The sequence below is a fragment of the Siphateles boraxobius genome, unplaced genomic scaffold (genome assembly GCF_051911475.1).
Source record: "Siphateles boraxobius isolate OS27281-9 unplaced genomic scaffold, OSU_SipBor_1 48, whole genome shotgun sequence".
NCBI lineage: Eukaryota > Metazoa > Chordata > Actinopteri > Cypriniformes > Leuciscidae > Siphateles > Siphateles boraxobius.
Window position 1 is genome coordinate 8,613,570 of NW_027509119.1, and position 23,416 is coordinate 8,636,985.

At 38.5% G+C, this 23,416-nt stretch overlaps 2 protein-coding genes across 9 annotated transcripts in view; one reads left to right on the top strand and one right to left on the bottom strand.

The window, feature by feature from the left end:
* Positions 1-4,443: 4,443 nt before the first annotated feature.
* synpo2a (synaptopodin 2a) lies at positions 4,444-22,335 on the bottom strand. 2 transcript variants are annotated; one of them, XM_077201895.1, is made up of 4 exons: positions 22,181-22,335; positions 12,291-12,442; positions 11,101-11,822; positions 4,444-9,573 (listed from the first exon to the last, which is right to left on the bottom strand). In XM_077201895.1, the coding sequence occupies exons 1-4, from the start codon at positions 22,286-22,288 to the stop codon at positions 5,864-5,866; spliced, it is 4,692 nt and encodes a 1,563-aa protein (XP_077058010.1). In that variant the 5' UTR covers positions 22,289-22,335; the 3' UTR covers positions 4,444-5,863. The 2 variants fall into 2 exon arrangements, with proteins under 2 accessions (XP_077058010.1, XP_077058011.1); XM_077201896.1 differs by having other exon boundaries at positions 22,190-22,303.
* The window catches only part of sec24d (SEC24 homolog D, COPII coat complex component), a 42,098-nt gene continuing 29,944 nt past the window's right edge, over positions 11,263-23,416 (top strand). For 3 of the 7 annotated variants that reach the window (XM_077201900.1, XM_077201903.1, XM_077201898.1), the window contains exon 1: positions 11,417-11,828. The gene's annotated coding sequence lies outside the window, so the exon portion shown is untranslated. Of the gene's footprint in view, positions 11,829-23,416 lie in introns of all 7 variants that reach the window. The other 4 variants (XM_077201901.1, XM_077201899.1, XM_077201897.1 and 1 more) reach the window with 3 other exon arrangements.

Here is a 23,416-nt window from a genome sequence, read left to right on the forward strand (position 1 = left end):
ACTTTCAACAACCCCCCATTTTGATTTGACTTTCGCGACCTACATAAAAAGCGTTTCCCGGCTCTCCTTTCAACGTCTCCAAGAATTGATATCTTTGGCTTTATAGAGTCTCAGTCGATGAGGCTCCATTTTCTTTGGATTACCCTGTGAAGCCCCAAGGTTTGCTTCTGTCATTGACCTTTGGGGTTGACACTGTCTAAAGGGTGACCAATACGGGACGGGACCAGCTGGTGCCGACGCTGTGCTATTGGTTGGGGACAGAAAAGTCAGAGGTGATGGACTCAAACTGTCTTTTTGGTTTTTCGGTGGAGGTTCATATGCAACCTTTGCCTTCCACTCGGCCGGAGGCTCGGGCAAGAGCTTAGTCTGAGCGGCATAGCGCAGGTTGGAGGCAATAGACTGTTGAATGTCCAGATATGTAAAAGCTTCATCCACGAGCCCCAATGGGTGGCGTGAGGCAGCTTCCCATGGGCTGGGCGGCTTGTAACCCCTGTCTAGATGAACAGAAGAGGGTTTTGATGCAGGTCTGGGTGATGGAGAAAATGAAACCGACCTTGGATTGAGACCTGTTGCTGAAAGTCTAACAGGTGGTGATAAGGATGAGCTCCTTAGCCCCTGAAATGAGCAAACAAATAAGTTTAAAACATTTTTCATGTGAATAAACAATCGTGGTTGCAGATTCATATCAATAGTAAAGACAGATAAAAAAATGGGGGGTCACTGATATTACACAGGAAAAACGTTGGTGTAGTGAAGCAATTTTCAGTAGTAAATTTTACAATTAATTAAGAAGCAGCAAGTAACACTGAATTAAATGTGAAAATTGGAAGTAGAAGGACTGAAATAGCATTTTCTTGTATATCACATTCCAATAATCTTTGTTTTATTTACAACTTTGAAAAATCTTTTTTTACAGTGTATGTGGATATGTACAAAGACAATTTTCCACCAGGTTTCCACATGGAGTGAACAGATAAGCTTAACCAGAAAGACTGTGCTGCCACCGTCTGGTTATCGTATGAACATGCAGAGCTACTTATTACAATTCACTTGAAAATCATGCAGGATGAATAAAATTAGCATAAAAAACCCTATCTATCTAGGCTTATTTGCTTTAAAAACAACAACAAAAGACATTAGGTTATGAGAGCTAGTCATGAAGACATGGGATTCTATTAATGATAACATAAACTTCAGTGAGTCTGTAGTATGACAAATGCTGTTGCTAAAATCTACAGAGCCCCTAAAAGGACATTGTGGTGGGAAAAAAATAGATGGGAGGAAAAATGCTTTTGCGCTCTTTTGCAAATGTTTTGCGTTCCCCTGAGAAACTTTTTGTTCGCTCACAAAACCTTTAGTATTGAAATATATATTTTTCCTCCCATCCCATTTTTTTTCCACCACCACGTCCCTTTAGGAGCTCCGTACTGTAGAGGTTCCATACTACAGATATAGGGGGGAAATTACTTGTCAATGATTTTGCATTTTTTGCGTTCCCCAGAGAAACTTTAGCCTGGCTCCACCCTCCTACGTACTTCCGTTCAATTTTCATTATCCTTCAGTACTAGGTCTGGAGCTGTGCTGTAGTCTTTGGTTTTCTCTGATAAATTTTTTATCCAATTTTTTATCCGGGCCAATCAGCGAACAGAGGGAGTGGCTGAGAACGATAACGTTGATGTTGTGCGTTATTTTGAGTTGTAGTTCAGTAATGGCAGCGGAGAAAGATGCGAGCGAAGCCATTCGGTCCGTTGTGGCAACGCTGCCGAATATCAAGAAGTTAAAGCCGGAGCAAGAACAATCTTTGCTTAGTTTTGTTGGTGGCCATGATGTTGTGGCCCTCCCCACAGGGTTCGGGAAAAGTTTGATTTTCCAACTCGCTCCATTAGTGGTGAATGAGTTGGCTAAGGCGAAATCTAGGCATACGTCACGACCAAACGTTAGCGATTTTGGTTATGGCAGATCCACAGTGACTCTGGGCAGATCCAATAGTTTTAGACTTCAATAGAGTACCCGCCTACAAGGAAGTTAAAGCTTGTCAATGGAGCGGTGCCAGACTCTATGTACAAATGAAATGTACGAGAGTCTGGTGGGACAGTCTGAGCCCTCTCGACAAGCAATGCCTCATACACTCTGTGCATCCCAGCCTTCGGAGTTCGGAAAAAAGCCCTGGGGTCATGTGCGCATGGCCCGTTTATGACGGCGCTCAAAGCTTCCACTATCGATGTGGTGGCACAGCCCGATCGGGCGATTGGACAGCTTCCTGTTTTAGAGGTTCCCATTACTCATGTGCCTCGGGGTCCTATGCAAGGAGATCAGTCTATATTGATAAGATCAAATGTGGTATCTTAACATGTCCTTTCTGTTTTCGCAGACGCCAGAGGCTCTCTACAATCAGAAGATGTATTGGTACCTGTGGTTTGGCAGTTTCCAAAAATATAACGGTTAAGGCCCCTGGCGGATTACTTGGCCGCGTGACAAAACCTGCCTGAGATCTAGCAGTGGGTATTACATACCGTTTGGCACGGTTACACCATCCAATTTCGGAAAGGCCCACCTCCTTCCAGTGGGATTCTTCCCACAAGAGTGCGTCCTTGGGATGTCTCAGCTTTGAGTCAGGAGATTTTTTCACTCTTAGAGAAAGGGGCTATAGAAGAAATAACCCCTGCTCAGATGGGAGTCAGCCTTCAAGAGCCATTATTTTGTTGTGCCCATAAAGTGTGGTGGTTTGCGTTAGATTTTGGACTTACGTCACTTAAATCTTGCGCTCAGAGTAAGCAAATTCAAGATGCTGAGCTTTAAGTCAATTCGGTCTCATATCCAAACCAGAGATTAGTTTGTGACTGTTGTTTAAAGGATGCATAATTCCACATCCAGATCGTCAAGAGACACAGGAAGTTCCTCGGGCAAAGCTTACCAATAGTGTGTCCTTCCGTTCGGACTGGCTCTGGCTCCTCGAACGCTCACAAAGTGTATGGACGTGGCTTTGGCCTCGTTGCAGCTCTAGGTCAACCTGGATGATTCGCTGATATTAGCTCAATCACAGGAATTGGCAGTACTTTAGTTCATTGAGGCTTGGTGCTCAATCATTTGAGGAGCCTAGGACTACGCATAAACCTTCAAAAGAGCGTGTTGCTACTGTACCACTTCAGCAAACGATTTTTCTGGGCATGAACTTTGATTCTCGCACGATACAGGCACTTCTGTCTCTCGCAGTGTTCAGTCTTTTTACAGCGCTGTCTAAGTCAGTTCAGGAGGGGACGTCCGGTTCACGTAGGTTTAGGACTCAGGGAACCAAGGTTACATACGTAACCGAGACGTTTCTTTGGGGAATGCAAAACTTTTGCGAGTGAACGCAGAAGCATTGAAATATATTTTTTTCCATTGCCATGTCCCTTTAAGGGCTCCGTAAAAATCAAATGTAAAATCATTAATGTATTTATTTTGTATAATGAATTGAATGTGTTGTTTTAAAAAGCCAGTATTTCTAAAATGGTAAATAAATAAGAGTTTCAGTGGTTGAATGTTCAATGCCAGTAATGACTGGATTAATGTTGACAAACATATTGGTATTGCTATTACACATTTTCATTTAGTCTCTGACTTTGTATAAAAAACATAAATGAATAAGTCTAAAGAGATATAAAAGTGACAGGTGCCATAAGGCAAAGTGCTCTCCTCCTCTGCTTTTAAGTCATGGGACCAGAGATCACATTTCTCCAAATATAGCTCCTGGAGCAGGCCTTGCAGGGCATTCATTCATATCATTTCCACTTTTCCCCAATTATGAAGTATGTCTTACTTAGCTCCTGAAAGTATGATGCAACACAGGTTCAAATTTAGAACAATACTCACGGCTTGCCTTTAGGTCATACTTATTTTAGGCTGTCAAAGGATTGATTTTTTCCCCATGCAGAAACGTATCACTTTACTGCAAATAAAACTTTTGAAAAAAAGATTGTAAATAATAATAGAACATATAATTTCATATACACCTAGAAAAATATATGGTTTTATAAAATTACATATCTGAAAGGATCTTATGTTAAATGTAATCTACCTTCATTGTGGGAGAGCAAGGATTGACTGTTCAATTGCAACTAAATTTATCACGTTCACAAATAAGCTAGAGTAACTGGTGGTATTGAATAATAAATAAAATGTATAACTGAATTGAGAGATTAAACCTAAGAAATGTTTTATGAACATTATTCCATTAAAATATCTACTGACTTTTATTTCTTGTAGTAAAAAAAGTATCTGTAATGATTAAAAATGAAGTTAAGTGTTTACTTACCTTATTTAAACTGACTACTACTGAAAGATACTTTGAAAAGAATTATGAAAGCATAGTGAGGTGCAAAAATAATGGAAAGATGGAAGTGATTGGTGCTTCGAAATGATTCGGAAAGATGGTGCATGCAAAAACAAACAAACAAACAAAACTGAAATAGTGATTTTAATGGCACAGTGATTTACATTTTACAAATAGTGTACTATGAAGAAAAATCTCACAAAAAATGAACAGAAGACAGCAAAAAGAACAGAAGACAGCAGTCAAACTTAAAATAAATAGTTTTAGAACTTGTCCACTTCTTATATCTGTTTTATTTGACGTTCTAGTTGAACTGATGAAAAAAAAAATATTGAAGCAAACAAAAAAGCTTAACATAAATTCCTCCCTCAAAAAATAAACAAGAATCTACACATAGTCTACTTATCTTCATAAAAAGTAAAAATTAATAGCTCTCCAACTATGTACCAGCTGTTAAACACTGAAACAGTGACATTATTCAACCTACTTGAAAAAACTCACAAACTGAGTATATTCATTTCTTCTTTTATGAAGAAAGTCTAAAACATTAATTACAATTTAGAAATATAACCATGTTTTTTCTCAGAAGGTGAGAGATGATTGAACCTCCACCATAATACATCATCTCTCAGTATCTCTCAGTTATACAGTATCTCCTTGCACTGTTAGCCAGAAGTTAATACATTGTTTACTTGCATATTCCAAATATCATTGAACTGTTCATATATTTATTTCTGTCTGTCTACTGAGGTATTGTAAAATATTATCATATACACATATGATTTTGTGAAAGTTGATACTGCAAATCCTTTTATGCATTTTAAATATGATTATATAATAATAGGTTTTTAAAGGATTGCCAGCAAGTAATAGCCGTCATTTCACCGTCTAGGTTAACTAGACCGATATAGGCCGGTTATGAGTAACTTCTAGCCAAAATAACCTTGAATTTGGTTACATGTCGTTTTTGCTATGGTTAGATGTCTATTAAATTTTTACTGACAGCCCAAATGTTGCCTTGTTTTAGCCCAGACGTCAGGGCTGTGTTTGGACGGCTATTAGACGTCTTTTAAATGTAAAATTGCTTGCTGTGTTACATCCTTACGTTGTATTGCAAATCAGTTACTCAGTAGCCCTCACAACAGACCCTTATGTCTATCTCTTTTTTCACATGCCATAATTTCTCCAACATTAAGCATCCATGTTTCTCTTCTCTTCTCAAACTCACACTCAACACTGATTCCCTTTGAACAAAATTGTCTAACACATTCAATTAGTTGTTTTTGAGCTAGCTAAGTACAAGAGATTTTTACCTGTAGCAAGACATTATTAGTAAGCAAGTAAGCATTATTCTAACATCATTTGATGTCATTTTGAAATGTCTATGCCCTCTTCTTTGTTACTTATTTGGCATATCTTAAACGTAATTTGTAACAAACAATATTTTGGTTTGGAAGTTGGATATGTTCTAAAAAAGTATTTGAATCTTAGCTTAGTTCTTGTTTTTACCTTAGTTCTTTAGGTAAAAACACTGAGGAAAAATCCCTATATCTATTTTTCAGCAGTGCTTGGCTTCCATACTTGAGCCGCACTCTTCTTGGCTGTAAATTTGGGCTTTGGAGCACCAGTAATACTGCCTCCTGAGGCGGAGTCAGCCCTGGCTGCTACTAGGAAAGATGGCACAACATAAGAACTAGGGGCTGGTTGGTAGGCCAAAGCAGGTCCGGCTTGATATACTGGATTAGGACCTGCCTGATAGGAGGGTGGGGAGGGCTGTTGGTAGGGAGGACTTGGTGCTTGTTGGTAAGGATTTAAAGGAGGTTGTTGGTAAGTTTGTTGGGGGTTGTATTCTTGTTGAAATGGGACTTGATGAGGATGTTGTGGATAAGCATTTTGAACAGGCTGGTAAGTATCAGGAGGGACTTGGTGGTAAAGGCCATCATGCATAGGTGACTGATCAGCCATTCCAAAGGGTTGCTGGGCCTGCTGTGGCATAAAACCATAAGGGGGAGGACCTTGGTTAAATGTCATTTGCTGGTTTTGATTTGGAGCACCTAGTGCTTGGGCTTGAATTTGGGCCTGGGCTTCAGCAGCTTTTTGCGCAGCTAGCTTTTCAGCAGCCTCCTTTTCTGCAGCAAGTTTCTCTGCTGCTGGGCCATAGGTGAAAAGGGAGGATTTCAGCTGATAGGGCTGATGTTTCATGACATCAAGAACATGAAGAGGTTTCGGGGCAGGTTTTCCCTTCTCTTTGCTTTTGTTCTTGTTTGTTGTTGAAGAGCTAGAGGGGGGAGGCTGCTTGATAGCACCTGGTGGATATGAGGGTGAATGAATTGGATTATATGCCAAAGGCGGTGGAGCCCGGCAATTTGGTGAATATTTAAAGGAAGTTGGCAAAGAAGGAGAAGGTGAAGATGGTCTTGCCTTATTTGACTGCACTGTGGTAGAATCCACAATGTACTTCTCCATTCTGGATTGCCTCTTGGCGAAAAGTTCAGCTCCTTTCCCTCTCAAGGCTGGCATCTCGAAAGCTGAACCAAAACCAGAGGTTGACATAGTACTACTTGTTGGAACAGGGGATGGTACCTTTGCCCCAGTGGTATATGAGTTCATTCGTCGTGGAGGAGTGGGCTGAGTGGTCTGAGATGAACTCCAAGGCTTGATTTGTTGGGGAGGCAACTTCTGGTTTGCAGTTTGGGCTGTGTTTCCAACTGAACCTTGCTGGTGTTGGGGTGCCCAAACATTTACAGCTGGTTGAGACTGAGGTTGTGGTGGTACCCATTGGCTCACAGGTGGCGGTGATGCCTGCTGTTGAAGTTTCGGTGCCCATGGAGGATGCGTTTGTGCCATTGGCTGAGGCCAGGGAGGCTGTATTTGATTCTGTTCAGGTGTCCAAGAGTTCATTACTTGTTGAGGATGTTGTTGAGAAGCAGGTTCTTGTCCCCACTGTGGATGTGGTTGGGACTGGGCTGGCATTGGTGTCCAAGAATTCATGGGTTGCTGCACGGGTGCTGTGGGCTGAGGTGGTGGTTGAGTCTGTTGAGCCCATGGAGGCTGTGCTTGAACTGAACTCTGTGGTTGAGTCCAGGCATTTGCAAATGGCTGTGTTGGCTCTTGCTGTTTAGCCTGAGAGACCCAAGGTGGTTGGGGCTGTGACTGCCTCTGAGGTTGAGCCCAAGAAGGCTGTGGCTGTTGCTGAGGTGGTGATGCCCTATGTGGCATTAGCTGAGATTCTTGGAACTGTTGTTGTTGGGTACAGGTTGGCTGTTCCTGAACTTGATTTTGATCTTTTTGCCAAACATTAACTGGTGGCAATGCAGGTTCATAGGGCTGAGACCATGGGGCTTGTGGTGTTGACTGATTTGGCCTTGGTACCCAAGAAGGCTGTGGTTGATGCTTAGGTGGGGGTGAAGTTTGAGGCTGTGTTACCCAAGAAGCCTGGGATTGTGTTTTAGAAGTCACTTGCAATTGTACTTCTGAAGAACCCTGAGACGTTGTTATCCATTGTGGCTGTGTTTGAGATGGGACTTGCAACTGGACCTCATTTGGACCCCAAGTACTTACTGGAAGCTGCTGATGACCTTGAGTTGGAGCTGGATCCCATGATCTGGCAGATGGATCTGGCTGCGTAACAGGTAGTGTGACAGGATGAGTAGAATTAATTTGGAGCTGGGGTTGTTTCTCGTTCCAGGTTTCTGGTTGCTGGTTCGGCTCCATCTGAGATTCCGGTTGTTTCCAGGCATTACCTGGAGCAAGCTGTTTAGGACAGTGTTGAATAATTTGGGATTCGGAGGCCAATGAAGGTTCTATTTCAGACATGGTTGGGGCCCCTGTTTCAGGGGCAGGAGCAGCCTCAACCTCTGTGACTGGAGCTTCTGCAGGTACTGGGGCACTGTTTGCGGTTTGCTGTGGGATGGGTTGGTCAGTAGTTTCTTGTTGAATTGACCATGGGTGAGAAGCGGGGTTAATGTGAGGCTTAGGAGCTACTGGTGGTGGAATTTTGTGTTTCATCTTAGGAGACTGAAGAAAGTTGCAGGCTTCAGCTCCTAAGCTTAAATAATCTTCTTCTGGGCAAGAGTCAAAACCTGCCTTTTTGTCATTCCTGTTGAGGAGATTCAAGAGAGCAGGATTAGGTGAAACCTTTGGAGACTCTTTGAAAGTGAACATAGGTTTATTGGCATTCCTCCTGGTATCTTGCAAGATGCCAGTCTTGATAGCAGGCACAGATATACGCTCATCACGGGAAGCAATCTGTTCTCCTTGTCCCAATAAACATCCAGATTGCTCTTGAGTATCTGCACTTGTGGGGGAGGAAAATGGAGCGGCCACTCTATTTTGAATTGAAAATGGTTTTGCACTTCTGTTTGTGACTGAAGCCTGCATTTCGTTCTGCACTTGCTGACTGAAGGTGCCATTCATATGATGTGAATACTGTTGCACTTGCTGCTGTTGGAAGTGTTGTTGCTGATTGGATGATTGGATGTTTTGATACATTTTTTGTTGCTGGTAGCCTTGCTGTTGTTGATACTGTTGTTGCTGTAGCAGGTATTGTAGCTGCTGCTGGTAGTCTTGATACTGCTGCTGCTGCTGCAGCTGCTGTTGTTGATAATACTGATCTTGGTACTGATGATGTTGTTGCTGTTGCTGCTTTTGAGCTGATATGCTGTGGTGTAGATTTACATCCATGTAATTTTGGGTTTCTTGTGCATTCAAATAAGTGCGTTCCTCCATGTTTTGGTATGTTTGATGTGTCTCAGGCACCTGCATTGCTTCAACAGGGATCCCCTTACGTCTCATCTCTTCATGTTCAGCTACTATGTCATCCATGCGCTGTTTGCGCTGGGCAAACATGAGAGCTCCTTTTCCCTTGGTCTCAGGTAGTGCTTCCATATCCTGCTTGTTGTCAAGCTTGCGCTCTATCTCAAGTAATCCGGTATCCCAATCAAAGCTCACAATGCTTTTCTGAACTGAGGCATTGGTAAAGAAATCCTCATCAATTTCTGTTTCACTTGTGGCTAGAACAGTGAACTCAACAGCGTGCTCCTCCTTGTCGTCTTCGTCGTCCTGATAATCTGGCTCGTCCTCACCAGTACCGTAGCTTACAATTGTATACTTCTTGGCCCTCTGTCTATGCTTCTTAAACATCAACACCCCCTTGTTATTAGCGTTGGGGGCAGGGGCAGACAGCAGGAGAGCAATGCGCTTGCATTTGGACTTGGCCTCTTTCACCTGCTTCTCTGAAAGGCTCTCACTGCGCCGGAGCCCTAAAAACGACACAAAAACGCAGGAGTTAAGGGTATGGGGAGGATGAGGTCATAAAATAGGGATATTTCACATGGTTGGTCCTGGTGGCCTAATTCACTGAATGTATATGATGCATATAAATATCACTGTTATGTGAGCAGCCAACAAGTCATTTCATATGAGAGGAAATTGTTTGTTAAAATACACATGGGAATAAATGCAATTGAGATTTTGTTGTTTAAAATAAAACAATGCATGACAATGTGTATCAAAATGTATTTTAAGAGAGTTGTGGCTTATCCGCTAATCAAATGATGAATCCCAGATTTAACAGGTGTTAAATGGAATTTACTTATCCCCTGACCCACGTTATTCCCAATGACCCAATAAGTCATTCTCCAAACAGAGATTTGATAGCAACCTCACCAATTAACTAAATCTCTGATCCATGTATAACAGCCAGACATTAACATAAGCCATTTACAGCTGTAAATGTGTCTAGAGCACGTTAGTGAGGCTGAGCCAATAGCAGATGCAGCAAAGAAAAAAAAAGACAGAGAGTAAAAATAACCCTGGGGCCGTGTGTGGACTTGCTAGTGCCAGAATGATAATACAAGCCCATATGTAGCTCCAAAAGCTTTAAAAAACAAAAACCCTGCTCTGTTATAGTCAATATATGTACAAGTTCCGCAAAGACCCATATTCCCACCAGACTATGTCAGTCCATTCAAAATAGGTTTGGCTAAAACATGATACATTTCTGATTCTAGTCTTTCCAAATCTCAAGGTGGAGATAACCATAGATGAGTGCTCCTTCCATTTCAGTGCTGCTAAGATGGCCAATTTTAAAGGATCGGGTGACAGGCCAGAGTTGCACATGTCGATGTCTGTCAAATGGCACTTCTGCACGCATAATTAGCATGCCCATGTTTTATTCTTAACTTTACTAGTCATGTCACCCTGCAAGCCCCCACCCATCACTACATTGAATCATTGCCATGTTATTTTTTGTTCTATCTATCTATCTATCTATCTATCTATCTATCTATCTATCTATCTATCTATCTATCTATCTATCTATCTATCTATCTATCTATCTATCTATCCATCTATCTATCTATCTATCTATCTATCTATCTATCTATCTATCTATTTATCTATCTATCTATCTATCTATCTATCTATCTATCTATCTATCTATCTATCTATCTATCTATAAAACTAATTGATATTAAAGTATTACAAAACATTTATGCATACTCTTGCTCACAAATCACTGAAAATATGCATAATACAGATCATAACACAAAAGTGATTCTAAACAGGGGTTCAAAAGAAACATACAAACTGGACATGAATTGATTTTAACATTTTTAAACCATAACTTTAGAAATTAAAAGTACAAGCAATCCACAGCTAACTACGTCAGTTCACTGATGCAATATTTATAACCTAAGTTTTTAAAATAAGAAATTATTACTATTCTTGCAAACAGATACCATATCACGCTATAACAAGCAACATACTAAAAATCAGATATTACTTACTGGCGTGCCTTGCCCGGTGCTTGTTGGGCTTGTTGACCTCCCTCTCCGATTCAGAGTCCCACTCCTCTGAGGGAAGTCCAAAGGACACAGAAGAGGAGGTGGGAGCTTCTTCAATGTGCCCTCCTTCTTCCCCACCAGAATCCAACCGTTCACTGGCCTCTACCCCCTCCTTTCCAGAACTGCTTTTAGATAACTGCTGCACTGTCACCTCCACCTGTCTTGGCAAAGCAGTGGGTTTGCTAACCAACACACCCCACTGACCAAGGGGTTGCCGGTCTTGTCGGGGTATATATAGAGGGCTATCTGGAGAAAATGCGGTGGTGGTATGGTTGACGCTCTCATCCGTCTTTCTATGATGGATGTCTCCCACAAATCCACAAGCACTGCCTAATGCAGCACAATCTGGCTCTTCCAGGGTGGTCTTGGAGAGCGAGAGCTGCAATTCGACCACAGATCCTGGGGTTACATCCAAACAGGTGTCTCCACCACCCTGGGCATAGGTGCCTCTACATTTATTCCTAGAAGCAGGTATTTGAACTTGCGTCCGGACGTATCGAGTCCCCACGGGAAATTCTCCATCGCTGTCTGTTTCCCCATAATACGCTTCATCCTGGGACTCAGAGATGTATAGTTTCTGAGGGTCTGGATGGAGCCTGGATGGAGAAGGGATCCGAAAAGTGGTACTAACCACTTCAAGGCTCTCTTCAGGTTGACTACAGCATCTGCAGGTAGGAGAAGTCGTAAAATCATGTTATTTGCAGTTAATCCATCTACTTCTTTATAAAGCAAATCATTTATTCGAACTAAGAACATTATCTTAACTTTTAGTTAAAATTGAGAGAAGCAAGAGTGAATCATTAATTTTTCTGTGAATCATGTGTTAGTGTTTTATTAATCTAAATTAATCCAGGTAAGTTATTTTGCAGTACACCGTGGGTGATTTAGTACGTCTGTTATTTCAGAGGGTCGAGACAGTCATAAACAAGACTTTTTAACTATACTACTGTATAAAATGCGAATAACTATACAATTTAATGCATCACAATCAGTCTAGTAGAACAAAGCTAGGCCTAAATCCTTTTTTCTAGACTAAAAATTTCTTACCGCACAAATAAAAGATGCAATACATTGAAACAAGTAAAGAATCAACCATAGTGCATCAAGGAACATTTGCCAGCGTAATAAAATACCTTTTGACAAGCAGCTGTAGACAGTCAGCAGAGGCTTCAATGAGATCAATAGCATCTGAGAGACTGAGGTTAGAGCAAGGTTTTCCATTCACTGACACCAGTTCATCATTCTCACACAATCCAGCTAGGGCAGCGGGACTACCATCCTCTATCTAGAAGAAAGAAATGATCACATATTTATTAAAGGGCAGCTTTAGCAATTAAAACTATATAATGTAACATAAACCTAAGGTTATGAAGACATTGCAATGCACACCAAAGTGCTTTTAGAATGTTATTTGAGTACAACAATAATTACTTGAGTAGTAGCTTAATGTACGTATATAATTAAGAAGAGGAAATACATTTCATAATAAATTAAAAAATTGTTTTCAGAAAAAAATATACAGATTTAAAAAGACAAAAACACTTATTTACACTGAAACACTAATACTGGTGAATCAGAATTAGAATCAGAAAGAGCTTTATTGCCAAGTGTGCTTGCACACACAAGGAATTTGTTTTGGTACTGAGGCCGCCAGTGGACATATGCAAAACTGCAACAAGGAACATAATACTACAAATTATAAGAATAAAAAATAAAAATACAAATATATGAGAATAAAAGTATCACAGTTGGGTTTAGTCAGAATAGAAATTTTCAGATTTACAGATTATGAACATATTTACAGTGTTTTGAATATTATATTTAAATAAATCTACATATAAGTATCACCTGAGTTGTAGGGTATTGCACTAAACAATGGGAGTATTGTACTTAAAGGCATATGCCTTGGGAGGAGTGTTAACTGTTCAGGAAGGAAATGGCCTGTGGGAAGAAACAGTTCCTGTGCCGAGATGTGCCGAGATGAAATGGATTTATTTGTGTGTGTGTGTGTGTGTGTGTGTGTGTGTGTGTGTGTGTGTGTGTGTGTGTGTGTGTGTGTGTGTGTGTGTGTGTGTGGTTCAGGTGAAACTTACGTTATGGCAATATCTGAAATTCTTGTCCTTGTGTGGACATTATTTTAGTCCCCATGAGGAAAAGAGCTTATACATTTTTGTTTATATAAATCGAAAAAGTTTTCTGTGATGGTTAGTTTTTAGGATTAAGGGACAGAATATACAGTTTGTACAAAATAAAAATCATTATGTCTATGGAAAGTCCCCATAAAACATGAAAACCCTATGTGTGTGAGTGTGTATTTGTAAACCAGTGTGCACAATACTGTACTTATTGGATAAAATAAAGAACTATAACTCCATCCTTGGTTCATAGACAGTGTGTCTTAATTTAGACCAAGAGCCTCTAGTTTACGCATCACAACAGCTGCAATTCAACTGACTAAACAGTGCGACAAGCCAGAGCAGGTCTATGACCCATAAGCCTTGCATACAGAAGCAGAGACACTTCAACATAAGATTTAATATTAGCCATCTGTAAATTTAAGTGCATCACAAATCAACTCTCAACTATAAGGTCAAGTCATAAAGCAGAGTAATTGTTCGTCTAAGATTGCTTGATTTAGCACATGGTATTATTAAAACGTTTATGCAATGACACAAGAAAGAAGCTGGCAACTGAAATTCTCTATACTGAACTACAGATGAAATCTTATCTTATCTTATCGATGACCTGAGTAAAAAAAAAGTAACAGAATAATTGAGTCCTAAAATGACCTTGTTAATTCAAACATTTGGATTATAAGTCATTCTCAAGAATAATTGCAGCATTATGAAAACAAATCTATTTATGACCATATCTGCCAGTGACAAAAAACCTTCACCTAAAATAAACTACTAAGATAAATCACCTAAGATCCTGAAACAACAGATGTCATGTCATGCCTCCTGAGGGCATCATTTATACTGAGCAATTTCAATCAGGAACTATGAGATTAGTTATTTTAAACCTCAGTAATATCGTAACTCACCAAGCACGCGCACACAGCTGCTCAGGCCAAAATAAATAAATAAACACATTTGCATTTCATTTCAGGTTTGTACAACAGAAATTTGTTTGATTTGATAAGAATGCTTGAGTTAGCTATATTTTAAGTCACCATGAAATCAAAATGGACAATTCGTATTTTTTATGGAATATTGTAGTATTTATTATGACAAATAATAATATAATAATGACTTATCCATGCACATTATTGTTATTATTATTAATTTATGTGCTTGAGATATTTAATAAAAAATTAAAGCTGCAGTAGGGAGTTTTGAGAAAATGTTGACGTAGCCTGAAAATTTGAAGCAGCACAACTTACAGGTCCAACCCCCTTGCTCTCTGCTGCGCTACAGCCCTCCCTCCAAAGCTCCTCCCCCACAGCGGAGCCTGCCGTGAACGCGCAGGCTAGTAAGCAGGACCACCGATGACGGCGGATTATAAACAGTTATGGAACATTCACTAATAGGGACGGAACATCAACAATATGCTTTACATTGACTATGGCCTGCCCATACTTTGTCTACAAACTTGGTCCTCAAATCATTATGTATTTTGCAATACATGCAACTTTATAAGGTTGCACTCTTTCTATAAGTTATAAATAGCTACTAAGATAACGTTAAAGGATTAGTTCACTTTAAAAAAAAACTTTTGCTGATAATTTACTCACCCCCATGTCATCCAAGATGTCCATGTCTTTCTTTCTTCAGTCGAAAAGAAATTAAGGTTTTTGATGAAAACATTCCAGGCTTTATCTGCATATAATGGACTTCAATGGGACACAAACGTTTCAAGGACCAAATGACAGGTTCAGCGCAGCTTCAAAGGGCTTTAAACGATACCAGACGATGAATAAGAGTCTTATCTAGCGAAACGATCGGTCATTTCAAAAATAAATAAAAAACTTTACGTTTTATAAGCACAAATGCTCGCCTTGCTCTGTTCTGTGATGCACGTTCGTGACTCTCCTGTTCAAACTCGTTCATCCAAATGAACTAATCTTTTTTCAAGTCATTTCGTTCGTTTAATGAACGAAATGACTCGAAAAAAGATTTGTTCATTTGGATGAACGAGTTCGAACAGGAGAGTCACGAACGACGGTACGCGCTCGCGCTGTGCAAGAGAGGGGTGATCAGCGCGTACACGAGCATGATTGACACTGCTAAGACATTCCTCCTGGCTCTGATTGGTTGTTTCTGACCGGGAGCGGTGAATTTCTGCAAATGGCAGTAGGACCACTGGGAGGAGCCAGAGGAGCTTGATTTTTTTCACAGATTATCTGTCTCATATTCTACTTTCAGGACATAATGACAGTTTTAACAAATATTTGTTTACAAAAGCTACTTACTGGAGCTTTAATGATAAGTAAGCTGCACACTTGGATCCTGGGCATCAGTAAACAGATGAAACTAATGCCATAATACATTTTGATTACCTTATTAAAAAAAAAATATTTGAAAAAAATCAGTTTAAAAAAACAACATGTTTTCGAAAATGCTTATTTGCTAGGCCTACGTGTCTTTAGAAGACAGTATAGGCCTATTGGATATTAATCAACACTAGAGGGCAGTGTGCAGTAAATAAAAGACAACTCGTTTCAAATATTCTTCTTCTTAGATGAAAACGGTAGTTGTTGTGACATTAACATATCTGAGACTCACAAACCTGCCACGATAATTGTGAGTAACCTAATTCTGCTGAAAGGTTCTGTCTTAAGTGGTTTGTCTTCTCTTGAATATTTAGACTAAATTGTATGCCTATAAATATATGTCCAAACTGCACAACAATCCCACAGAGTAGAACATTTTTCATTAACACACAGCTGGCTCTCTGTAGCTTTACAACACATTATGGTGTAAATATTGAAAACATCACACACTCATATTTACTATGTAAAAATATGGCTACTTAATCATAATATTTTGCTCACAAACAATCCTGAAGCCTTTTAAAGCCATTGGCATGATTCACAGCCAGTTTAAAGGTGAATGTTCTTTAATTGAATAAAATCATGGAGCTGTGGGATTGTTATGAAGCTGTCGGGGAGACGGCTCTGGTCACCGTATAAGGGCTTTTCGAGACTTTATAATCACTGCTCAAATGGACAAGAATACAGCACTTCTCATCCCAAAAAGGAAGGGAAAGAACCATCTAGCAATTGTAGCCTACTTGTGACATTTGCTTTAAAGACGTACACTTATTTTGATGCATTGACGAACATACTAAAGCACATGTAGCCTATAGTAATTGATGATACTTTTAGTTGTAGTGTGTTATTCAATATTACATTTTAAGTTACTAGGCGTTTAAACGCTGCATTTTAATTTAAACATTACACATGTTATATGTTATATTTAAATACATGACACAAGATTAAATAAAAAAATAACATTGAAGCATATAGTTTACCATAAATCCTTGTCAATACATGCAGCTGTACTTGAACCATATTTCAAAGACAATAGAAGTAAAAATGAAATTACATATGAAGATGTACTTAAGTGGGTCAAAAAACAAACTAATGTTCAAGCTAACTGCTTTAAATATAACATTACTTTATGTTATGTATGCTTTGTCAGGCAACGCATCAAAATAGGTGTATCTTAAAGTATGACAAAACATAAAAACCATAAAGTAAATCTTTTAATTTGACACTATTACAAAGGCACTTTTTGCTAAATGTACTGTGTGCTAAGAAACAGTCATGAAAATGAACTGTCTTTAAGTGGCCTTTTTTCCCTTAATATTATCAGCAAGTAGAGCTTTTTTAAAAAAAATATACGTTTAAAATTTAAAGTAAACCACATAGGTGCATCAAATACAATTAAGCACACGTGACCCCCCTCCCCCCATAAACAAAAACCTATTAACACAATTTTTAACAACATTGCAAACATGGTGCTCATACTATGGAAGCTTGTTTCCAACACTGAATACAAAAATAAAAGAGGTAATTGCAAAGTTTTTTCCTCAGAATTGGAAGATACAGACTCTCAATTGCGAGTTAAAAAGTCAGAATTGTGAGAATTGTGTTTTACTTGCAATTGTGAGTAAATGTCAGAATTGTGAGCTGACTTTTTTGTTTCTCCGATTGGATTTTATAACTCGCAACTCTGAGAGAAAAAGTCAGAATTGTGAGATAAAAAGTCGCAATGAACTTTTGTATTTTTTTCCATAAGACACAGTTGCAGTACACACTAGAGGAAAATGACACCAAATGTTATTCATCATATAAGAATGTTAGTTCATCACAGGTGAGTGTGTAAAGCAGAAAATCTTTGAAAAAGTAAGTCTTAAAAAACTGCGGCTTCAACCCACAAGCATTCTTATTTTCATTTGTTAGAAAGCAAGGCTGCTTGTGTCATAGTGCATTTGTTACACGGACATTGTAATCAAACATTATTTGGCAGAACATTTTGGAAGAGAGAGTCAAAAGCACAATTACTGTAGTTTTTTCCCCCCGCACAGTAAACACAGCATGCTGAAGTTCTCATGCCTCTCAGCTTCTGTCTCCCACAGCTTACAGCAATTATCTTTTAGTGTTTCCAATAGATACTTCAGGTAAAATGAACCACGGTGGTCCACAGACTGTTAAATCCACATTATCTGGACTTCATAAGCGTGTGTTGCATGGGTAAGTTAGGTAGCAGTTTACAGCAGCACACAGGAGTGAATCCAGCTGTAATGTTGTTAGCTATATGACTGAAGGTTTTAAGCATTACTCTTTATTACAGAGTTCTGAAAGTCTTCCAACGCTTTGTTATGAAAATATTTATGTAGGTGCACGTTTAAAAGAGACTGTCACTGTATCAATCTGTACTTTTAATGAGGGCCCTTTGTAGCCCCTAACATATGTCAAAAGATCCATGATGTGGAACTGCAAGACAAAATAAAAAAGCAAACTAAAGATTTTTACCATTGTAACAGAGTGTGGTACAGGCAAGCATATATAATTTATGAAGCATGCAAATGATAAATTACTGCAGATGTCTATTATTTGTGATATAAACATACATAACACACACAAATGCATAAATACCCTACTTGTGCTTTGTTGTATTGAATGCGCACTTGTAGTATACTTGAAATCTTGAAAGTATACTTAATAAAATTGTACTCGCAGATAATATAAAGCTAATTTAGCAAAAGGTCACTTAAGTAAACTTTTACAAGGTGCACTTTTGTAATAATGTCAAAATAATATATTTTAAAAGACTACTTAAGGGCGAACTGAATATTTTTTTTAGACACTTAATGGGATGTTAATTGCAGTTAAAATAAAATGTGTTATATACATTTATATTAAATGCAATTAGCTGAAGTTCAGAGAGCTTTTTGACCCGCTTAAATAGAACTTTAGTACATCTTTATATGCAATTTCATAATTAGTTCTGTTGTCTTTGAAATAAGGGTGACGCGTACTGCCAAGCATTTATAAACTAAAATGTACTTTAATGTAATTTCTATTGAAAATTTAATATACAGCATTTGCAATTACTCATTTGTAATTAAGTTGAAATTCATTTACATGTGCTTTTTTTAGTAGTCAAACACATCAAAATTAGTGTAGGCTACTTCTTTAAAGAACATCAAAAGGTCATTAAACCATAATTTTTTAATGTGAACTTTAAAGTAAAACTTTATTTACATAAGTAGTCACATACAAAGAGCATAACATATTTGATACCGTTATGCATCACACTGAACAGCCGTCCATCATGAAGAGTATTTATCAGCTTTATGTTATATACATTTCTAGGCATGTTTCTTTGCCGACGAGTTTGCTCTTAGTTGAGTCAAGTAAAAGTTATGTCTTCCCGATGACTCAGAGGAGCATGGGGTCAGTCCACAAAGATGGAAGCACGTATCTGTGAACGTTCAGCTCAATCTCTCTCATGACAGCGCAGGCAAATATTAAACTGCTCGGCTAAAAGGGCGAGCTCACGTATGTCTCATCATGTAAGAGAAAATATATTTTCTCTAACATATTATCTCAGCAACCTCATAGAAAAATCCTTGTTATCAGATGCTTTTAAAAAAATCATTTTGAATAACAAAAGATATCAGGTGTCAGCTTCTGGATATGTGTATTTTAATATAGACTTGTGAGAGATTTACCTTCAATTTAATTTTTTAATGCTCTCTGAAAAATCTGAAACATTTAAAAGATGAATGGATGAAAAAATGCTTCTGAAAAAAAAAATCCATGAATAATAAAGTTCTTTTTTTTTTTAGAATATTATTAAAGACCAGATAACTTGATCGAATGTTTATTCATATAACTTCGAAAGAACCTTGCCAGATCGTTAGCAAAAGTTCTGAGAACATTCTGGGATGTCTTCTTCTTGTCAACAATGAAATGGATGTTTTTTTTTTTTTACTCGATAATGACAGCTATACTGGAATGCGTGATTAATATTTATAGAGAGGGGGAAGAAATGTGATAGATGAGCATGATTATTAAAACAAGGACCATTTTATTTAAATTTGGAGAAACTAACATTTTCACAAACACATTCTTCATCAACATGTTTACTCATCCCAAATAAGTTTAGAAGTTATTTTAGCAGCATGTATGCTTATTGTTTAATTATGCAGTCCTAAAATATATAAATTAAAATAGACAGACAATAGTTTCACTCGGATTTATGAGTCAAGGCTCCGTGGGTACACTGCATTTCTCCAGTAGTGATTTATTTTAAAGGTTTTAAAATTATAATGACACAAAAAACAGAAGCTTTCTTTGCCAGTTATACTTTTATGAGGGTTTAACTTGTATATAGTCAAAGTTTGCTAATTAGGAGTTTGTCAAAGCTTAAGTGTGGGAGGCTGTACTAAAAACAGCCTGTAAGGGGCCATACTAATGGCTATTACAGTTTTACTGAATTGTAAATATGACTATATTTTGTGAAAAACACTTTATGGGGTTACACATAAATGAGCTTTTCAGCTGAGAAAGAAATTATTGTTTAACTATTTTTCCACTGCCCAGGAACACTGATCATCCAAAATGACCACTAGGTGTCCTCAGACTCAAGTCTAGACTGTTATTGTCAATTATCTGTCAGTTCTTGTAGGCTACCTATTCGGAAGCTACATTTACCAGAGTATTTCTTTAGGTATGTATTATCAGTTACATTGCTGGACACAGAGTTGGATTTCAATAAGCAACATGTGGAATGAAAACATCTATTTGTATTTTATACAAGAGTAAGTTCCGGTTCTCTAATCCGATATGGGCAAGCGGTGTTCCAAGTGTGCTGAGGATAGTTCCCCGAAAAAGGAACATTTTGTCATCACCTTTGTATCAATGTGACAAGAGACTCGATCGCTTCATATGATGAACAGATTTAATTTAGGCTTTTATTCACATGTAAACATTCATCAAATCACACACATCAGTTGAGCTTCAGCAAGAGGTTCGGTTGAGCTTCTGTTTATGGTCTCTGATCAATGTTTTTATGTGAATAAAAAAATGTGGACTTAACCGCTCAATTCGAATGGATTAGTTTTACAATCTCTTTATGAACTTTTTGAAGCGTCAAATTGGTAGTTGCGTGGCTGTCAATGGAGGGACAGAACTCAAAAATATCTTAATTTGTGTTCCAGGATGAACGAAAGTCTTACGGATTTGGACTGTACAGTTAATAATATATAATATATAATATATTTTTTTCGTACTATGGAAGTCAATGGGGACCATCAACTGTCTGGTTACCAATACCAACATTCTTTAAAATATCTTCTTTTTTTTTCAGCAGAGGAAAGAAACTCATACAGGTTTGGAACAACATGAGGGAGAGTAAATTGTTGGTGAACTATCCCTTTAAACATACTGTTTAAATACTATTTCATGTCTTTGAAGATCTTTTAAACTGGTTAAGCTGTTAAGTAAGCAAAGCATTTTGAGTATAAACACACAGTATGTCTTTGTCTCCACATGCAGGGACAGAGACTGTGTTGAGCATTTAACATGCAGAATATTCATATATTCTAATTTGACACTCACAAAACCTGCTGATACAAGAAAATAAGTTTTACTAATGCTCAATGTCACTAAATCAATGTTTCCTCTATAGTAAAAAAGATCAACAGATGATTCCAGCCTCTCAATACAAACAGTTTAGATTCTTGATATCTACAGGAGTGATGACAGATATTCTGTACTTGGCCAACAAACATTGTTAGCTTTGCTGTGACCATATAAGGACCCTTGCTGAAGTCTGGGACAGGCAGAGACTGCACAGCACTAATCTCCCAGTAAAATTCAGCTAAAGAAAAACAACTTTGGCAGTGAACATTTATCAAAACAACTGCTGAATTTGAACTCAGCGGGTGGCCACTAAGATATGTTGTCATTATGCAAGAATCTGTTTACAACATTGCCCATATCCATCAAAGACAGACATTGTTTTGTGTGATTTCCTAAATAAGAGATAAACTATATTTATATAAAACCTTCATCCATGGCCATACAGTATAGACAACTCTCAGGATTATCTTACACATATTCTCAAATGTACATTAAACTCACCTTTATCCAAGACTTTATCACCAAAACTTTCATGCTGCCTTGCAAAACTTTCATGCTGCCTATCATCAACTTCTGAAAACGTTCACCCTGATGAAAAGAGCTGCTTAAGCCAGACAGTAAATTGGTTTTAGCTAATATCTCAGTCTGTCCACGCTGGTGTTTAGCAATTGGCATCCCATGTCTATCCAGCTAAAAGTGCACAAAAGCCTACTAAAGCTAAGACCACCAGGGCCTTGTGAACGGGCATTTGTGTGCTTTATTATAGCATATAAATCCTCCAATGAGATAAATACGAGAAACAGCTAGAAACCTACAATAAAAGAAAAAGAAAACTATGGATATTAATCAGCGTCATCAGGTCCTGGCAGACCTGACACGTACTAAAAACTGAGTCCTCATCATCACAATAGTAACCTATAGTCTCACCTTAAGCACCTGGAGAGGATGTTGAGGGTCTTGCGCGCTCTGGAGGAGTCTGAATCCCCACGGCGCGCCGCCGCGCAGCGTCACGCACACGAACTCCCCCGTGCCCATCCTCCTGAAGCGGTCCTCTAGTCTGAGAGAAGTCCAGTTTGTTCAGTGAGATATCGGAGGCTGGCTTTGGTGGGTGTAAATCCACAACATCTGGAGTCCGGCCCTCTTTTCGGCGTCATCGGAACTGTTCTTGTACGCATGTTTAACCGACCACATACAAATGCGTTTCAAGTAGCCTACGTATTAAAAAAAAACTCCCCGAGGAAGAAAATCTCTTGTTCAACTTTGTGAGAAATATTCAACACTTCAGGCTGAAGTGGCGTGCAGTGGTGTTCTGAAATGAGGAGGCAAAGTTTTTTATTTTTTATATATAAAATGTAAATTCATGTCCCAGTTAGCCTACACTAATGTTGTCACATTTCATGGTTAAATAAACATTAGCTGCATTACATTAAAAAAGAAACTAAATGCAATTCTATTTTGTATTTGTACATTAACAATATTATTAATGTTCTATTTATTAAAACCAAGTATAATCTCATCAAATTAGGGGTTTTAAGCATTTTAAATTTATTTCCAAAACAACTTTAGTTATAAAACAGTAGTAATTTAAACAATATATATTTATTTGTGAACTGAAGTTCAGCTGTGAAAAAAGTTCTGTTCTAAAAAAAGCAGATATGATACAGATGAACAAATGATAAAGCTCGGGAAAAGCTCGGGGTTGCTGAATATTCGATCCCTTACTTCAAAAGCACTTATTGTTAATGATATGATTACAGATTATAACCTAGATGAGCTGTGTTTGACAGAAACCTGGCTTAAACCAGACGATTACATTAGGCTAATTTAAATGAGTCCACCCCGCAAGATTACGGTTATAAACATGAGCCTCGTCTGAAAGGCAAAGGGGTAGGTGTTGCTGTAATTTATAGTAATATCTTCAGAATTACTGAGAAGTCAAGTGTGGCGAGGGACGGCCGAGGGACGTGAGAGAACGGCGCGATGCCGGTGGTGCGATTGCTAATGAGCAACACCTGTGAAGCACACCAGTCTCGCATCTCTCACGGAGGAGCGGAAGCATAAAGGGGGAGCGACGACGTTGATGATCGAGAGAGGAACAGGCCTGTATTTTAGTTGTATTTTGGTTTTTGTATTTGTATTTTATTTTAGCCAGCAGTAGTCCGC

What these genes read in the sequence shown, in the direction of transcription:
- synpo2a (XM_077201895.1), bottom strand. Translation starts at nt 22,288, where the DNA reads ATGGGCACGGGGGAGTTCGTGTGCGTGACGCTGCGCGGCGGCGCGCCG. An exon ending in ATCCTCTCCAGGTGCTTAAG is followed by an intron (nt 12,443 to 22,180) that starts GTGAGACTATAG and finishes TCTTTCTTCTAG; the next exon opens with ATAGAGGATGGTAGTCCCGC. An exon ending in CTACAGCTGCTTGTCAAAAG is followed by an intron (nt 11,823 to 12,290) that starts GTATTTTATTAC and finishes TCCTACCTGCAG; the next exon opens with ATGCTGTAGTCAACCTGAAG.